The sequence below is a fragment of the Lagopus leucura genome, unplaced genomic scaffold, assembly GCF_019238085.1.
Source record: "Lagopus leucura isolate 7727_CA_CO unplaced genomic scaffold, USGS_WTPT01 Super-Scaffold_100073, whole genome shotgun sequence".
In the NCBI taxonomy this organism is placed as follows: Eukaryota; Metazoa; Chordata; class Aves; order Galliformes; family Phasianidae; genus Lagopus; species Lagopus leucura.
The window spans coordinates 71,682-86,297 of NW_024962314.1; the positions used below are offsets into that span (position 1 = coordinate 71,682).

Consider the following 14,616-nt stretch of genomic DNA (forward strand, 5'->3'; position numbering starts at 1 on the left):
CCTTGGCCCAGCTCTTGTCCCAGCACCGCCCTCCAGGCTGTGGGGGCAGGAGGTGACTTTATTGGGACTGGGGCTGTGCTGCCCAGGAGCCCCCAGCACCCCCAGCCTTTCCTGGGTGCAGTCAGGCTGGGCACGCAGCAGCTGCTGCTCGGGGACTGTATTTAAGCAGCACCCTGAACACCTTGGGTGACCTCTCCCAGCAGCGTTTGGCTGGGAGCAACTTATGGAGGGGTTGGGGCAGGGGGGTGTGCAGGATCTGCTGCTCCCTGCTTTGAGGCTCCATCTAAGTGTTGCATTTGGCAGCTCCCAAAGCCAGGCCGAACAGCCCCAAGAAGGGCCACCCTGTCCCCTCCTCCCTCACTGCTGGGAGGCTGTGGGCTTCAGCTGCTCAGAAAAGCTTTATTCAGCTCAGCCCTTCCCCTCTAATCCCCTGTGACCGTCTTTGCCTCACTCTCACACCTCCCTCTGCACAAGGACAAACCTCGATGTGAGCTGCTGCCCTTTGCTGCCCACGTTGCAGTGCTCCCCAGGTGACAGCGTGTGCTGGGCGGCTGGGAGCCCTGCAGGGTAGCTGACAGCTCTCTTCCCACTGCTGTGAGGAGGAAAGGCAGCAGGTCCCCCTGCCCTGCAGTGCACCAGGGAAGGCTTTCCTGCCCTGTCATCTCTGCAGCACCCACAAGCTTCCTGTTTCCGTGCTGTCCTGACTCACTCTGGATGACAACTTGCAGGCAGCTCCCAGCTGTCCCTCACATTCGGGTGCTCACCCAGAGCAGCTCGTCCATCATCACCCCAAAAAACGAGACCGACACCACCGGCACGACACGGAACTATTGACCTCTTTATTTCAATCAGCTACAGCAGCTCTAATTCCCCTACAACACTGTCCTTCCTTCACTACCACAGACAGCGAGGGAGCCGAGTACACTGCGGTGGCAGCAAGTCTTCTTAAAGCTTAGTATTAAATATTAAATATTCTCTCATTTATGTTTACATTACTTTGTCAAGAAAAACAAAGACAATTAAAACTTAAGTTACGTGAAATCTGTGCCTGTGCCCTGGGCTGCAGCACCGGGGGCCACAGAGCTGCCCCCAGGAAGGCAACTCTGCTGGGAGGGGGATGCAAAACCTCCGGCCCTGGGCCCAGTGCCACGTGAGTGCTTGGGAAAGGAGTGCTGAGCGGTGCTGGGAGCGGAGCACCGCACCCCGTGCTGTCAGAAACGGCCGTCTGAGGGCCGCCGTGCAGTCAGAGCTCTGTTTGGAGGAGGTGAGACCTCAGCAGGGCTGGCCTGGCCTCCCCTCAGCCCCACACCGCGCGGGGGGAAAGGGGGGGGGGGGGGGGGGCAAGGATTTGGTCGCCAGAACTTTGCTAAAGAATTTTTGTTTCATTTCTTTTTTTTCCCCTCAGAAAACAACAACCAAAAAAAAAAAAAAAAAAAAAAATAAAAATAAAAACAAACAAATCCAACAACAACCCCAAACAGTTTTGAGTCTTCCTTTGATTTTAGCAAAGAGAGTTTAAAAAGCACTTAGGAAGCTTGTACTAAAACCAGGCGCTCTCAGAGGAGAGAGTCGTCTGTGCACCCCCCTTCGAGTCCATAGCGAAACTCCTGCAGGTTGGACACGCCGTAGAAGTGGACAAAGGCTGCAGCCACCACGAGCACGTGGAAGATCTGATGCGACTGGAACTGCAGGGAAGCAAGAAAACCCTTTGATCTGGATGGAAGCGGGCAGAGCAGCGCTGGAACAAACAGCTCCTCCACGCTGCTCAGCCACAACCCTGGGACTGTGCTCAGAGCTGCACTGCCTGCCTCCCTGCTCCCTGGCTGCGTCACCTGCATGGTGCTGGGAGGCACCACCTGACTGAGACCCCCACCATCAGCTCCTCTCCTCAGGCTCTCAGCTCCCCATGAGGCACCCCGGCTCCCCTCACCCAACACTCACCCAGATGTCAAACTTGCCCGGGAAGAAGCGCTCAGGAATGCGGGCAGCGTACAGCCCTGCACCCGTGATGTACATCACAGCCATGAGGAAGAACCAGCCCATCTGCCCAACTGTGGTGGCCTTCACGAACCCCTCGGCGATGGTGAAGTGCATGGTGGGCACCACGCCGCTCAGCCCCAGCCCCAGAAAGACACCTGCAGCAAGAGGAGAGAGCAGCAAGAGGGAGCACACGTGAGGGGTGCAGCCCTGCTGCTGGAGTCATTTGTTTGTTGAAGCTGCTTGGAGCTCAGGGGGAAGGTGCTAATTAGCAGCATAGGAAATTTCAGCTGTCAAATTTAATTACATCAGCAGAGGGCTGACAGCACCACAGCAGGAGACCAGTGCAGAGGGCTGCAGGTCGTCGTGGCAGCAGGAGGGCGGCCCTGCAGCAGCAGGCAGAGCAAAGCAGCTCTGTCCCTCAGCAGGCGGCTGCCGTCTGTGCCAGCACAGCCACACCAACGCTGTGCAGGTAATGGTGGGGCTGGCGCTCAGCCCTGTTCCCTGCCCCCTTGTTGACACAGCGCTGATGTGGGTGCAGGCACAGAGGCCTGCCCTGCAGCCTCCAGGACAGCAGGGGCACAGCAGCATGCGCTGGAGACCAGGAGGGAACCCGTCCCTCTCTGGATGAGCTGCAGCTCGGCGCTGCCAAACCACTTCCCAGATAATGAGCCTCTGTGTGGCGCAGCCTCAGGCTGCCCAGCCACTGCTTATAGGGCTATTTCTAAACACCGCCTGCCTGCTCCAAACCTCAGCCTTGCTCGGTGCCAAGAGGAGCTCAGGGCGGCCCTGCTCAGTGCAGGATCCAAATCTGCAGCACAGCAAGAGGAGAGAGGAGGCCTCCCTGCTCCAGAGCAGCACAGTGCTCCGGGGGAATGCAAGCTGCAGGTGCTGGGAGCTCCTTGCAGTACCTGAGCCCTGCTTTAGCATGGATCCCTCAGCACAGCACCAGGTGCCTCCCCAGCACGGCTCCTCCCTGCAGCAGGGGACTCAGATGAGCACGGAGCGCTCCTACCTGCTCTTGTCTGCCGGTGCTTGGGGGTGGCAAAGCGGTCCCACTGAGCAACAATGATGGCAGAGATGCCCAAGACGCAGACAATGGAGAGGTAGATGAGTCTTGGCTGCGGGGAGCAGTAGAACGAATAGTAGAGCCAGGGGACGAAGCTCCCCATGATCAGCAGTGCAATTCCTGAATAATCCAACCTGCAGCCAGGGTGCAAGGAGAGATACACGCAGGTGAGCCCCAAATCTGCCCCCTCCTGCATCCTATTTGGTGCCATCCCACTGCCTGCACCCAAACAGAGTCACCACCACCACCACCGAGCAGCCACGACCCCACAAGAAAAACTGCATTGGACAACAGATTCGGGTGTCACCAGTGCAATGAGAAACAGGAGAAAGGACCTGGGGCTTACAAGGATGCAAAAAGAGCTGGCAGAGCGCAATGAACAGCAGCTTGCTGGATCTGCAGGAGCAGCACGGAGATGCTGTACACTCAAACCACCACTACGAGCGGTGGGCATTAGCCCTGGTGCATATGGATTTGATTGTCCTCCCCTGCAAAGTGCTTTCAATCTATCGATCCAGGAACAATTTCACCACCAAAACGCAGTCGGCTGCATTTCCCACCGCCACAGCAGCCTTGCAGGAACCCTCCCCAGTACACAAGGACATTCCTGCTCAGGGCAGGCAGCACAGTTTGTTCCAGACACAAGCGCCCTTGGGATCTGGTGTTTGTGCATAGGAGATTGGCAGGATTTCCCAGCAAGCAGCACCCAAGTAAAAGCCTTTGATAGACTTCTGTGAGCAAGATCTCATTTGAAAGCCTTGCTGCTGCTCTCCCTGTGCCATAAAGGCTGATGTGAACTTAAAGAGCAACACTGACCTCAGAGACGAGCACTGGCCACTGCCCAGTGTTTCCACATTGCCAGGAATCCTGTTTGTTTTGCTTTTCAATTTGGTTTCAGTTCAAATTGGATCCAACCCAGAGTTTTTCAAAACATCCCAGTAAACTGGAAAACCCACGGCTGCCCAGTGAGACCAGGACCATTCCTCACTGTGCTGCTCCAAGAGGCACTGAGGCCATTCTCTAGGGAGATCCCACAGGGTCCCAGTCCTATAGACCCCATTCCCTGAGGGCCTCAGAGCTGCTGCCAGACGCAAGGTGCTGAGGGATGGCACCCAAACCCTGCTGCTTCTGAGCTGCACACTGCATGAACACTCCCTTCCCCAAAGAACAAAATCCCAGTGAATGCGAATTGGAGAGGAAGTGCCGTGAGAAGTCAGAACATCCTGAGACCACACAGCCACCCCGGTGCCGACTCACTTTGAAAAAGTCCGTGAGACCTTCTCTGAGTGACAGTAGACAGTGTGGAAAAGCCAGGAGAAGCTGAGGCACAGCACCGCCCCGAGGAAGAACATCCCGAACACAACCTTCTCCTGGAGAGGGGCCATGAAGTACATGTTGGGCCGCAGCATGGTCAGGATTCCCAAGCAGAGGAACAACACAAAACCTGCAGAAAACACAACAGACGGGCTGTTGGGCAGAGGCACAGCCAGCATCGACTGATGGATGAACGCCGACACAGGCAGAGCTCAATGGCAGCAGCGCAGGGGAGGTGAGAAGGGACACGAGAGAGACAGAGGCCTGCATGGCTGCCGCAGAATCAGTGCCTCGGGGTCTCTCCCTTACAAGCACGATGCCTCCTTAGTACAGCAAAGAGCCAGCAGAATCCCAGGCACGGCTGTGCCCTGCAAGGCACAAGGCTTCCCCCAAGGGAAGGTTTTACGGGACGCTGTTTGGCCCAGGACACCTTTCTCCAGCCCAGGAGCAGAAGCAGCTCGCTGACAGTGCTCAAACGCTGTGCAGTGGGAGCAATCTGGCCACAGCACAGCCAGCTCTTGAAGACCCTGAGCCTCTGAGTGTCCATGCAGGCCAGAACTCTGCAGAATGCTGGCCAAGGCCCTCCTGCGCTCTGAGCCCATCCAATGGGGCCATCAGCTCTTGAAAAGCGTGAACACCACTGAGCTCAGGCCTCAGTGCTGCTGCGAGGAGCTGTCCTGTTCTCCCTTCACTCAGAGGCCCAGGAGCTCCCAGCCACCAGCAACTGAGCTGCCTACACGTGCAGAGCCAGAGGGGTACATGATCCTAAAAGGAAGGCGGTGGGCACAGAGAGGAGGTCAAGTCAGTCCCTTGGAGCAAACCTGCCCTTCAGAGGCAGCCCCTTGCCTTAACACAGGGGCAGAGCACACCTCAGCCCTACAGAAGCGCTGCGCAGCCCCGCAGCCCCCCGGTCACCTAACAAGTGAGTCCAGATGTTGCCCGTCTCGGTGTGTATTCGGAAGATGCTCTTGAAGCAGGCTCGGAAGGACGGCATCGGAGGTCGGTGCCCGTGCAGGAGGTAATCGTTGTCCTTCAGCCAGTCGGGCAGCACATCGTAGGGGATCACACGCCAGCGCCCTTCCCACACCTGCAACAGAGCGACTCGTGTTGGTGGCACCAGCAGTGAGGCAGCCCAAAGGCTTGAATGAATCACCCTGGGAGAACACAGAACAAAACCTGCGGGTCTTGCCTACGGCCAGGGCTGAAAGGCTCTGAAACTCTCCTCTGGGAGAGGAACTTTGGCTTTCGCAACACTGCGTGGAATCCCTTACACCACCCACATCCTGCAGAGCACTTCCACATCCCCTAAGGAGCTGGAGACAATTCAGGGCATTTAACCCTTCAGCACACTGAGCGTCCGCTCCCAGCACTGCAGAATTCCCTTCCATTTTAGTCACACAACAGGAAGCCTGGCTGGCCACAGAGCTGTGCTGGCTCTCGTGCATTTGCCAATCATGGTGACCACGAGCACAAGTGCTGAGCAGAGGCACCCAGCAAACCAGCGGCAGCATTTGAGCTCCCAGGCCCAGACAGCGATGCTGGTGCTGCCCCTGAAGCCTAGCAGGGCTGAGCACAGCCTCCAGTTCCCCCCTGGGATCCCAGGAAGCTCCCACACCTTATACACAAACTCTTCCATCTTCTCCATAGCGTGATGAGCCTGCAGAGGCAGAGTCAGCACACGAACCACCTCCTCCTCTTCCTCACGGGCCACTGGGCACGGCGGGTCTTCAGCCTAGAGGGAGAAACACCGGAGGGAACCAACCCTGCCCACAGCACTGCAACCATTCCAGGCACACAGAGCACCTGGGGTTTCATCCCTTCCCGAGGGGTCGGACAGAACCCACCGGTCACCACCACTTATGCAACTTGCTCCCGCCTCAACCATCTCAGGCAGGCTAATCCCAGACTGATCCTAGTTTAAAGGTGGGATTACCACGAGGGATTTTCATCCTTACAACCAAAGCTGGAAGAGCCCCTGGGCCCAGCCGGGTTGTCATGGAGCCGGGTGCCCCCGGAGCACATGGCCCGGCCCAGTCCCCCCATCCGTTGCCATTAGCAGCTTTGGGAGCTGAGCGCACCCTGCAGGGGCAGCACAGCTCAGCTGGCAGCATAAGAGCTAAAACACGTTTTTGGGCCAAGCTCTCAGAGCACAGGACCGATCACCGTTCGGTTATCAGAGAACCACGGAGTCCTCAAGGCAGGAAGGACCCGCAGCCCCCCGCAGTGCCCCATCTCGGCGCTTCCCAACTCCTCCGTGCAGCCGGGCGACGCATCGCCGCTGTTCGGGCGCGATTTCTCCTCACGCCCAACCCGCCCCTCCCCGCTCCACCCGTCCCCGGGATAACGGGCAAACTTTTGGTTAACCCCGAAGCACCGGGCCCACTCCGGACCGACCCCCGGTGCCGGGCGCCTTACGCTGGCGGTTCCGGCCGCTCCCTGCTCGCCCTTCTCCTCCAGCAGCGGCCCCAGCTCCGCCAGCTCCAGGTGGGCTCTGTCCCGCCCTGCGGCTGCCAGCCCGTTGCCCTGCGCGGCGGCGGCGGCTTTCCGGGACGCCATGGCGGCGGCGGCGTTCCTGGGGTCCCTCCGCGTCCTTGTGCCGCCGCGCTGGGGAGGGAGGAAGAGCAGAGTCAACGGCACCGGGCTCGGGCCGACACCGGAGCTGAGAGCGGCGGAACCGGGCCGGAACCGCGCCCCGTGTCCGTCCCGCAGGCAGCGCCCGCACTCACCGGCCGCTACATCCCGCGCAGGGCGGCGGCGGCGGCACCGGAAGCGACGCTAAGGGAACGGGCCGCTTCCGGCCTCTAAGCCCCACCCCGACTGGGGCCTCGATGCGCTCGCACTATGATTGGTCGAATCTGCTGCCCGTCTCTCTCCGCTCCGACACGGCTGCCCGCTGTGATTGGCCGAGCCGCCCAGCTGATGGAAGGCGCTCTAGCGCGGCGGCGCCATCTCGTTAGCCGAGCGCTCGGCTGCCCCTGCAGGCATGGAGGAAACCGGGGGCGGCGGTAACCGGGAGCCGCGTGCAGGAGGGGGCGCACCGGGGAGCCGCGGAGGAGAGCAGCGGGCATCCAGAGAGCGAGGTGTGAGCGCTGATGTCCCTCCGATGGTGGCAGTGCCGCTCCGTTACCACATCAACACGGCCTGGAGGGAATCCACGGACGGGCCTTGTCCGTCTGTCTCTTGTCCCGCTGTCTGTCCATCCCAGCATGGTGGAACTGCTGGCTGCCGCGTGGCCGAGCTCCAAAAGGCGTCGAGGCGTTCCCTGCCGTGTTCGGGCAACAATAACTGATGCCCAGGTTGCCCCTGCCCGGTGGCCGCCGGCTCGTCTTTCCGTCCATCAAGGACAGCTTTAATTACCCCCGGAGTCTCCCAGCTGCCGGATCCGGTTCCCATCAATGATTCATGCCCTGCTGTGGGAAGGGGTTCCTCGGCTGCTGGGCTGAGACCGGGGGGATTTTCCGACCTCTCCGGCATTAAACTGGTGCGGACGGCCCTGGTGGCGGTTGGAGGTGCGCAGGGTGCCCCGTGGGGTGAGTGATGGGGTTTGGGAGCACAGCGTGGGAAAGCTTTGGGGGCAGAGGCAGCCTGTAGGTTTTGGGTCTCTGGATGTCACCCACTGCAGCCCAATAGGGGTCAGGGACCCATCAGGCTCTGGGGAAGGGCAGAATCCCTTCCACGTGTGCATCCCAGCTGCCTGTGGCTGCTGCCCCATGGATGGAGCACTTTGTCACACCCCACATCTGATCCAGCTGCACAGGGAGGTGTGCCAGCAGCCAGCTTCCCCTGACAGTTCTGGTCCCCCCATCCCTTCTGTGGCAGTATTCTGAGGAGCAGCTCGTCCTCCTGGGGCTGACGGGGGCTGGAGCTGAGCTCTCCCCTCTGCAGGGACGAACGCAACTGCCTGCAGAGCCCTGAGGTCCCCATGGGTGTCCTGAGCTGCATGAAGTACCTGATGTTCATCTTCAACGTGCTGGTGTTTGTGAGTCCCGCTGGGGATGGAGGGGTGCAGGGCACTGAGCCGTCAAGCCCAGCGGTGCCATCCGTGCAGAGCTGGGATGTGATGCTCAGGGTGGCCCCTGTCCAAGGGAGGGGACCCCACCACTGTCCCCACGAGGTGCCCTGTGACCCTGCTGTGTCCCACAGGCCGGGGGGATCTGCCTGGTGAGCGTGGGGGTCTGGGTGGCTGTGGACCCGGCTGGTTTCCAGGACATTGTGGCTGCCAAGCCTGTGCTGAGTGTGGGCGCCTACCTGCTGCTGGCTGTGGGCATCGCCCTCTCGCTGCTGGGCTTCCTGGGCTGCTGCGGGGCGCTGCGCCGGAGCCGGCCGCTGCTGCTGGTGGTGAGTGAGGGGCAACTGGGATACAGGGAGCTGTGGGATGCAGGATGTCCCTAAAGGAACCAGAGTCCCCATCCTGGCACCATCAGCCTCCAACAAACTCCCCAGTCCAGTCTCCACCTTCTGAGACTTGGAATTTAAAGCCTAGAACATTCTGTAAAGCACCAGGTGGACTCTTTTCTTCTCTTTTCTCTCTCTTTTCTTTCTTTTTTCCCTCTTTCTGTAGGCTCATCCCACATGGCATTTCTGATCCTTTTCCTGCAGTTTTGAGGGCCAGAAACCCTTTTTTTGAGTGCAGGCACCATATATCTAGATATATCTTTGACATCTTTGATGTATCTTTGCTATAAAGATATCTTTGCCTTCCCCAGCCCCTGTCATGTTCTGCCTTACAGCTGCAGTGCTCAGAGATGCTGTGTCTGTCCCCATGCACCACATGCTCATTTCCTGTCCCCCTGTCCCCGTGCATGAGCAGGGATGGTGGCAGAGGAGGGGAGGAGCAGCAGGAGCAAGCTGCACGTGGGCTGAGGATGATTTCTGACCTTTCTGTCCTGCTGCCTTCCAGTTCTTCGTCCTCGTGAGCCTTGTCTTTGTCACACAGCTCGTTGGGGCTGTGCTCTTCCTGGCACACTGGAAGCAGGTACTGTCCCCTGCAGCTGATGGCTCTGGGTGGGTGAGGTGGCTGTGTGGTGTCCCTGTCCCCATACCTGGTACCTGACCCCAGGTGCTCACAGGTGGCACTGGTCCCACAGATCCGGCCAGAGCTCTTCCTGTTAGAGCTGCGAAGGAATTACTGCGGGGATGAGGGCGCTGAGGTCTTCTCCGTGGCTTGGAATACCCTCATGGTGACAGTGAGTGGCCAGGAGGCTCCTGCTGAGGTGTGGAACACCCATGGGTGCTGCTCAGGGTGACCGTGACCACGGGGGTGGTTCTTAAGGACCACAGGACTCACGCTGGGCTGTTTCCCCACTGAGCAAAGTCCCTTCATTTCGACGGTGCGTTGACGGTGTTTCCCTTCCATTTCAGTTCTCCTGTTGTGGCGTTTTAGGACCTGAAGATTTTGGGAACGGCTCCCACTTCCAGGAGCTGCACCCTGGGACGCCCTGGCCGCAGGCGTGCTGTGCCCGGGATGGGCTCCTGCAGGCAGGAGAGCTGCTGAGCTGGGAGCAGTGCCAGGAAAGGAGCCCTGGCTACATCCATGAGCAGGTAGGGCTACATGGGCAGCTGCTGCCTGGAGCCTGGGGCGCTGCTGCTGCGCTGTGGTTCTGTGCAGAGGTGACTGCCCAGGTCTCCAGCTCACACTGCCCCGCCGTGATGCCCCGACTTGTCCCAACCTCCCTGTCCCTCGCTCTGTCTCTGAGCTCCCTGCAGCCCTGTGAAGCACAAGGAATGCCTCCATCATCTCCCCTCCTGCCCAGGGCTGCTTCCCCACCTTCAGCAAGACCTTGCAGAAGTACATCTCTGTCCCCGGGGTGTGCAGCTTGGCCGTGCTGGGCATCGAGGTACTGAGCAGAGCTGGAGGGGACGAGGCAGGTGGTGGGTCGCCTCATTTGGGTGCTGTTTGCTGGTAGGGGAAGGACTGGTGCTTTGTGTGTTCTGGGACCACGGATGGGTTTGGGCTGCCCCCCCCACCCCCACAGAGCAGCTCTGTCTCAGGGGTGCAAAGGCAACCTGCCACCCTGTGTGGGTGAGGCGGGTGGAAGGACTGAGGGAGCGAGCTCTGTTTTGCTCCTGAAGGCCTGGAGAGGAGAAGCATTGCTCAGCAGTTTCCCCTGCGCAGCACAGGGCAGCCCCTCGCAGGGCACTGGTGTCTGGCTGCACCAGGAGCAGAGCACAGAGGTCCTTCAGCCTCATTCTGCACCAAGGTGCTGCTCTGGCACAGCTGACCTGTTCCCCCCCCCCCTTCCTTCCATTCCAGATCTTTGCTATGTTCTTCGCCTTTTGCCTTTACTACAACTTTGACTGATGCTGGGAGCAGCTCTCCAGGCCACTGGCAGCGCAGCAGAGATGAGCCAAATGCCTTGGGAACAGCAGCAGGCAAGGACGCTCTGTTTTGTTGCATATCTCAGCCCAGCTGTGCAGATCAGTCGCCTTGCTGAGTCCTGCATCTGCTCCAGTGCGTGGGTAAGGATGAGGTGGCTCATTATCCTGGAGCAGGGACAGGGCTCAGGTTGAAATCTTTACACACATCTACGCAGACATGGAGGCCAAGCATCAGATTTGCTCCTGCTGCCAGGCAAACAGCTGTGACAACACGGAGCCCTGCCTCTAAAACCTCCTGAGCTGCTCTACCCCCAGGACGCCTCCATCCTCCATCCTCCATCCTCCCCAGCTCTGTTCCACCACCCCTCACTGCCCCCCTCCACTCCTCTGGGCCCTTTTTCTCCTTTCTCAGCCCTTCCCTCTCCGCTGCTCTTTTTCTCTGTGCAGCTCCTGGAGATGCAGCCCAGCTGTGTTAAATGGTGTTAATGGTTAAATGATCTGCAGATGGAACTTAAGAGCTGGCTCTCTGGAAGCCTTACAAGCCTTTGCTTCAGGATATTTTGAAAAGCCCAAGCAAACTAGAAAAAAAAAAAGCAAATTAAAGCTTTATATTTTATTTATATAATTTCTCAACAAACAAACGAACCAACTCCTAGGAAACAGAAATAATAAAGGCTGCTTCTATTACATATTAAAATATTTACTCATGTAAAGAAAAAAGGACCCAGTGAAAGCAAAGCTGGCAGCCACATCAGGAACAAAAGTCACTCAGGGATCCAGGCGAGGTTTCTTCTCCTTCTTGCTGACAGTGCTCCCTTTTCTTTTTTGTGTGACAGATTCATTGGTGGTTTTTGTTTCATTCTGGTTTGTTTTCTCCTCCAAAGCCTCCAAAGAAATAAAAAGTAACAGCTGTGAATAATTTAGTTTTATGTAATTAGCACTGCTGTGTTAATTCCCATCTCTGTGTGATTAGAAAGCCTTCCCCCTCCTGGAAAGGATGCTGTGCAAATCAGGTACGGGGTGGAAAGCACTCAGGTAACAGAGACGGCCCAAACGTAATTGATTCTTTGGAACAGGTTTTGATCTGCTTAAATGCAGTTTACTTCCATGCTCCTCATCTGTGAGGTGGATCAGGATGTGGAACAGAGGCAGGGAAATACAAAGTGATGGCAGGAAGGCTGTGCTCCACCAGCAGCTGGGAGAGCGATCAGCTGCAGAGCTCTCCTGATGTGCAGGAGAAGCTGAGCACGAGGCACTGCCACAGCAGGTCGTGCAGTTTGGGCAGAGCTGAGGCAGAACAAAGGGGATCTCAGGATTCCATCAGTGCTGCTCATCCTACAAACTTCCTGGGAAGCTGCAACCGGGTGCCTCATTGCCTCATTTCCATGGGGGAGCAATGATTGTTCCCTGCACCACCTCTCCCCCTCCAAGCTGTGGGCACAGAAGGCAAATTGAGGTGAGGAGCACCCACACAGCTAGAAAAGGAAAGCCCATTTCTTACCCTCTTCTGTGGGCTTGCGTATTTCTCAGTCCACTCCTTGGCATTGATCAAGAACAGCTGCTTGTTGTACTTGTACTCTGAGGACTAAACACAATGAGGAAGCCTTGGCCTCATACAGACACTGAGAAGCTCAGGCTGAGCGCTGGGGGTTTATAAACTCCCTTCAGAGTCCTGGCTGAAGGACTCCTGGTGCCAGAACCAAACTGCCATGCACACACCACACAAAGCACACCATTCTGCTGCTCGCTTTAGTTTGCTTGAGCAAAGGCACCGCTGCTCCCCAGCCCATCCCACAGCTCCCAAAGCCTCAGAGGAGCCCACATACTACGTCTGCCATGAGGGGGTCATCGGGGTTGGGCTCCGCCATCAGCAGCTGAATGGAGGTCAGCAGCGTGGAGATGTTCAAGGAGGGCCTCCACGCACCCTGCAGGAGGAGAGGGGGAGAGAAGCAGTTGAGAGGAAAACCCTGGGGATACCTGGAGGAAACTCAGGGCTCAGAGCCCCACGGTTTGCTCTCAGCACGCAGGCTGAGGCCTCTCTGGGGGAGCTGACGGAGCCCTGGGCTGTGCCTCAGCTGGGGCGGCCCATTTTCAGAGGGCTGCCTTTCCACCACAATCCTTAAAGCCTTGGAAGCTTATATGGAGCAAAGAAGGTCGTGTTCTAATCTCTAAACAAAGGAGAGGCCACACAAAAACTCTACGGCTGCGCTCCTGCGTAAATAAGTCAGTAGCAAACAGACATTCAATCAGGCTTTTACAAGAAAAAGATAAGGAGCTCATTATCCTCCTCAGGCTCACTTACTGCGCCCAAGCAGTGCTCTCTTACCTTTGGTGGTAACTTAAGAACATCCAGACAAATCCTTCCAGCAGAGTCGATGTTAGGATGGTAGATAGGGGTCAGAAATCGAATCTTCGGGGGCTCAAATGGGTACCTTTAAGGGATCAGCATTGAGAAACAAAACTGTATTTGTACCCCAGTCATTTTGTCACCCAAGTAATGCCATGAATCCCTCGCAGTTACTGAGTGACATCCTCTCCCTGTAATCCTGGGACGAAGCAGAGCTTTGCTTCCAGCTGTGCTTGGCCAGCATTTCCCTGCTCCTCCCACAAAGAAGCAAACACAGCAGGAAGCTCTGCACTCAGAACAAGCTGCTCTCCAGGGAGCTTTGGGACAACCGGTGCAGAAGTCTTGTTACAGCACCTGCAGGTCATTCACCACACATCTCGGGATGCCCAGCAAGGAGTGCACCGTTCAGCCAGCAGGAATAACAACTACATGGCATAAGTGATCATCACTCGCTTACCTTTCAGGAACAACGATCTCCAGGTCAAATATCCCTTTCTCATAGGGTGTCTCTGCAGCTCCTATAATTTCTTTAAAAACAAAACAATACTGGAGCATAAATACATTCAAAATCACAGGAATTCATCCAACCATCCCCCCGCGCACCCACAGCTCTGTAACAAACAACCCTCAGAGTTGGAGAGGACCTCTGAGGTCCCCACATCCAACCCCACAGCTCCCCCCCTCACGGCTCTCCCCCCCCGGCTCCCCCCCACCTACGTGCCCGCAGTTCATCCAGCCGCGTTCCGCTCTGCCAGCAGCTGACGCCGGGCGGCGGCTCCGCGCTCAGCATTGCGAGCTCCCTGCTCAGCCGCGATGCTCTCTGCATTGTGGCTCTTCTTCAGCCGCCCTTAAGGAACGCGGAGGAAGGTTTGGGTTGGGAGAGGCTTTAAGGATCACCTCGTTCCGACCCCCAGCTGCGGGGCACTCGGTGACGCGCTGTCACACCATGCCCGGCTCCCACCCCCCGCAATGGGGCAGGGCTCCCTCACCCCACTCACCCCGCATTGGGGTCCTTTGACTTCACCCTCCCCCAGGCCGACCTCAATGGCCGACCCCCCCATAACTGCTGCCCATGTAACCCCACGCGCGCCCCAACGCCTCCCGCCCCCACTAAACCCAATGACCCCCATCAAACGAGGGCCGCCCCCTCCCAGCCGATCGCCCCCCACTCACCCTCCCCAGGACCCTTCGCGCCCGCCGCCCCGCCGCCCCGCTCACCACAGCGCTCACCGCGAGGGGCGGGACTTCCGCTGTAGCCTAGCAACGGGAGGAGACGCTGCCGATTAGCCACGCCCCCTACCGAAGATACGAGCGCTGATTGGGCGCCGCCTAGCTCCTCCTCCTCAGAGGCGGCATTTCGAATCCGAAAGGGGAGGCGCGCGACTATTGGCGGAGATCTGCTGGCGGGAAATAAGCCACGCCCCGCGAGGAGGGAAAAATCGCGCAATGGGGGCCTGGCTTACAGAGACCACGCCCACAGTGCGGGGCTGCGCGGGGCTCCGGGTCGGGTCGGGTCGGGTCGGGTCGGGTCGGGTCGGGTCGGCAGGAGTCGTGCCGTGCCGTGCTGTGCTGTGCTGTGCTGTGCCGTGCC

At 58.2% G+C, this 14,616-nt stretch overlaps 3 protein-coding genes across 8 annotated transcripts; 1 reads left to right on the top strand and 2 right to left on the bottom strand.

Annotated features, from left to right (window-relative positions):
- Positions 1-1,476: 1,476 nt before the first annotated feature.
- On the bottom strand, positions 1,477-6,931 carry ADIPOR1 (adiponectin receptor 1). The gene is made up of 7 exons (XM_042887119.1): positions 6,776-6,931; positions 5,976-6,092; positions 5,276-5,447; positions 4,304-4,490; positions 2,993-3,180; positions 1,942-2,135; positions 1,477-1,685 (listed from the first exon to the last, which is right to left on the bottom strand). The coding sequence occupies exons 1-7, from the start codon at positions 6,914-6,916 to the stop codon at positions 1,557-1,559; spliced, it is 1,128 nt and encodes a 375-aa protein (XP_042743053.1). The 5' UTR covers positions 6,917-6,931; the 3' UTR covers positions 1,477-1,556.
- A 401-nt stretch (positions 6,932-7,332) lies between these two features.
- LOC122188645 (tetraspanin-18-like) lies at positions 7,333-11,007 on the top strand. Of its 4 annotated transcripts, none has more exons than XM_042887120.1 (8): positions 7,333-7,890; positions 8,246-8,339; positions 8,504-8,698; positions 9,261-9,335; positions 9,448-9,546; positions 9,722-9,901; positions 10,114-10,197; positions 10,614-11,007. In XM_042887120.1, the coding sequence occupies exons 2-8, from the start codon at positions 8,283-8,285 to the stop codon at positions 10,659-10,661; spliced, it is 738 nt and encodes a 245-aa protein (XP_042743054.1). In that variant the 5' UTR covers positions 7,333-7,890; positions 8,246-8,282; the 3' UTR covers positions 10,662-11,007. The 4 variants fall into 4 exon arrangements, with proteins under 4 accessions (XP_042743054.1, XP_042743055.1, XP_042743056.1 ...); XM_042887121.1 differs by having other exon boundaries at positions 7,333-7,869; XM_042887122.1 differs by lacking the exon at positions 10,114-10,197.
- Positions 11,008-11,276: 269 nt separating this feature from the next.
- On the bottom strand, positions 11,277-14,554 carry UBE2T (ubiquitin conjugating enzyme E2 T). Of its 3 annotated transcripts, none has more exons than XM_042887159.1 (8): positions 14,489-14,554; positions 14,244-14,321; positions 13,743-13,872; positions 13,483-13,543; positions 13,005-13,110; positions 12,505-12,603; positions 12,180-12,263; positions 11,277-11,563 (listed from the first exon to the last, which is right to left on the bottom strand). In XM_042887159.1, exons 3-8 carry the CDS (start codon positions 13,849-13,851, stop codon positions 11,447-11,449), a joined length of 576 nt encoding a protein of 191 aa, XP_042743093.1. In that variant the 5' UTR covers positions 13,852-13,872; positions 14,244-14,321; positions 14,489-14,554; the 3' UTR covers positions 11,277-11,446. The 3 variants fall into 3 exon arrangements, with proteins under 3 accessions (XP_042743093.1, XP_042743092.1, XP_042743091.1); XM_042887158.1 differs by having other exon boundaries at positions 13,483-13,552; positions 14,256-14,321; positions 14,489-14,544; XM_042887157.1 differs by having other exon boundaries at positions 13,483-13,552; positions 14,489-14,544.
- Between the last annotated feature and the right edge of the window lie 62 nt (positions 14,555-14,616).

What these genes read in the sequence shown, in the direction of transcription:
- ADIPOR1 (XM_042887119.1), bottom strand. Translation starts at nt 6,916, where the DNA reads ATGGCGTCCCGGAAAGCCGCCGCCGCCGCGCAGGGCAACGGGCTGGCA. An exon ending in TGGAAGAGTTTGTGTATAAG is followed by an intron (nt 5,448 to 5,975) that starts GTGTGGGAGCTT and finishes GCTCTGTTGCAG; the next exon opens with GTGTGGGAAGGGCGCTGGCG. An exon ending in GCACCGGCAGACAAGAGCAG is followed by an intron (nt 2,136 to 2,992) that starts GTAGGAGCGCTC and finishes CTCTTGCTGCAG; the next exon opens with GTGTCTTTCTGGGGCTGGGG.
- LOC122188645 (XM_042887120.1), top strand. Translation starts at nt 8,283, where the DNA reads ATGGGTGTCCTGAGCTGCATGAAGTACCTGATGTTCATCTTCAACGTG. An exon ending in TCCTGGCACACTGGAAGCAG is followed by an intron (nt 9,336 to 9,447) that starts GTACTGTCCCCT and finishes CTGGTCCCACAG; the next exon opens with ATCCGGCCAGAGCTCTTCCT. An exon ending in CTGGCTACATCCATGAGCAG is followed by an intron (nt 9,902 to 10,113) that starts GTAGGGCTACAT and finishes CCTCCTGCCCAG; the next exon opens with GGCTGCTTCCCCACCTTCAG.
- UBE2T (XM_042887158.1), bottom strand. Translation starts at nt 13,851, where the DNA reads ATGCAGAGAGCATCGCGGCTGAGCAGGGAGCTCGCAATGCTGAGCGCG. An exon ending in GAGATCGTTGTTCCTGAAAG is followed by an intron (nt 13,111 to 13,482) that starts GTAAGCGAGTGA and finishes GATCCCTTAAAG; the next exon opens with GTACCCATTTGAGCCCCCGA. An exon ending in ACGCAAGCCCACAGAAGAGG is followed by an intron (nt 11,564 to 12,179) that starts GTAAGAAATGGG and finishes ATTTCTTTGGAG; the next exon opens with GCTTTGGAGGAGAAAACAAA.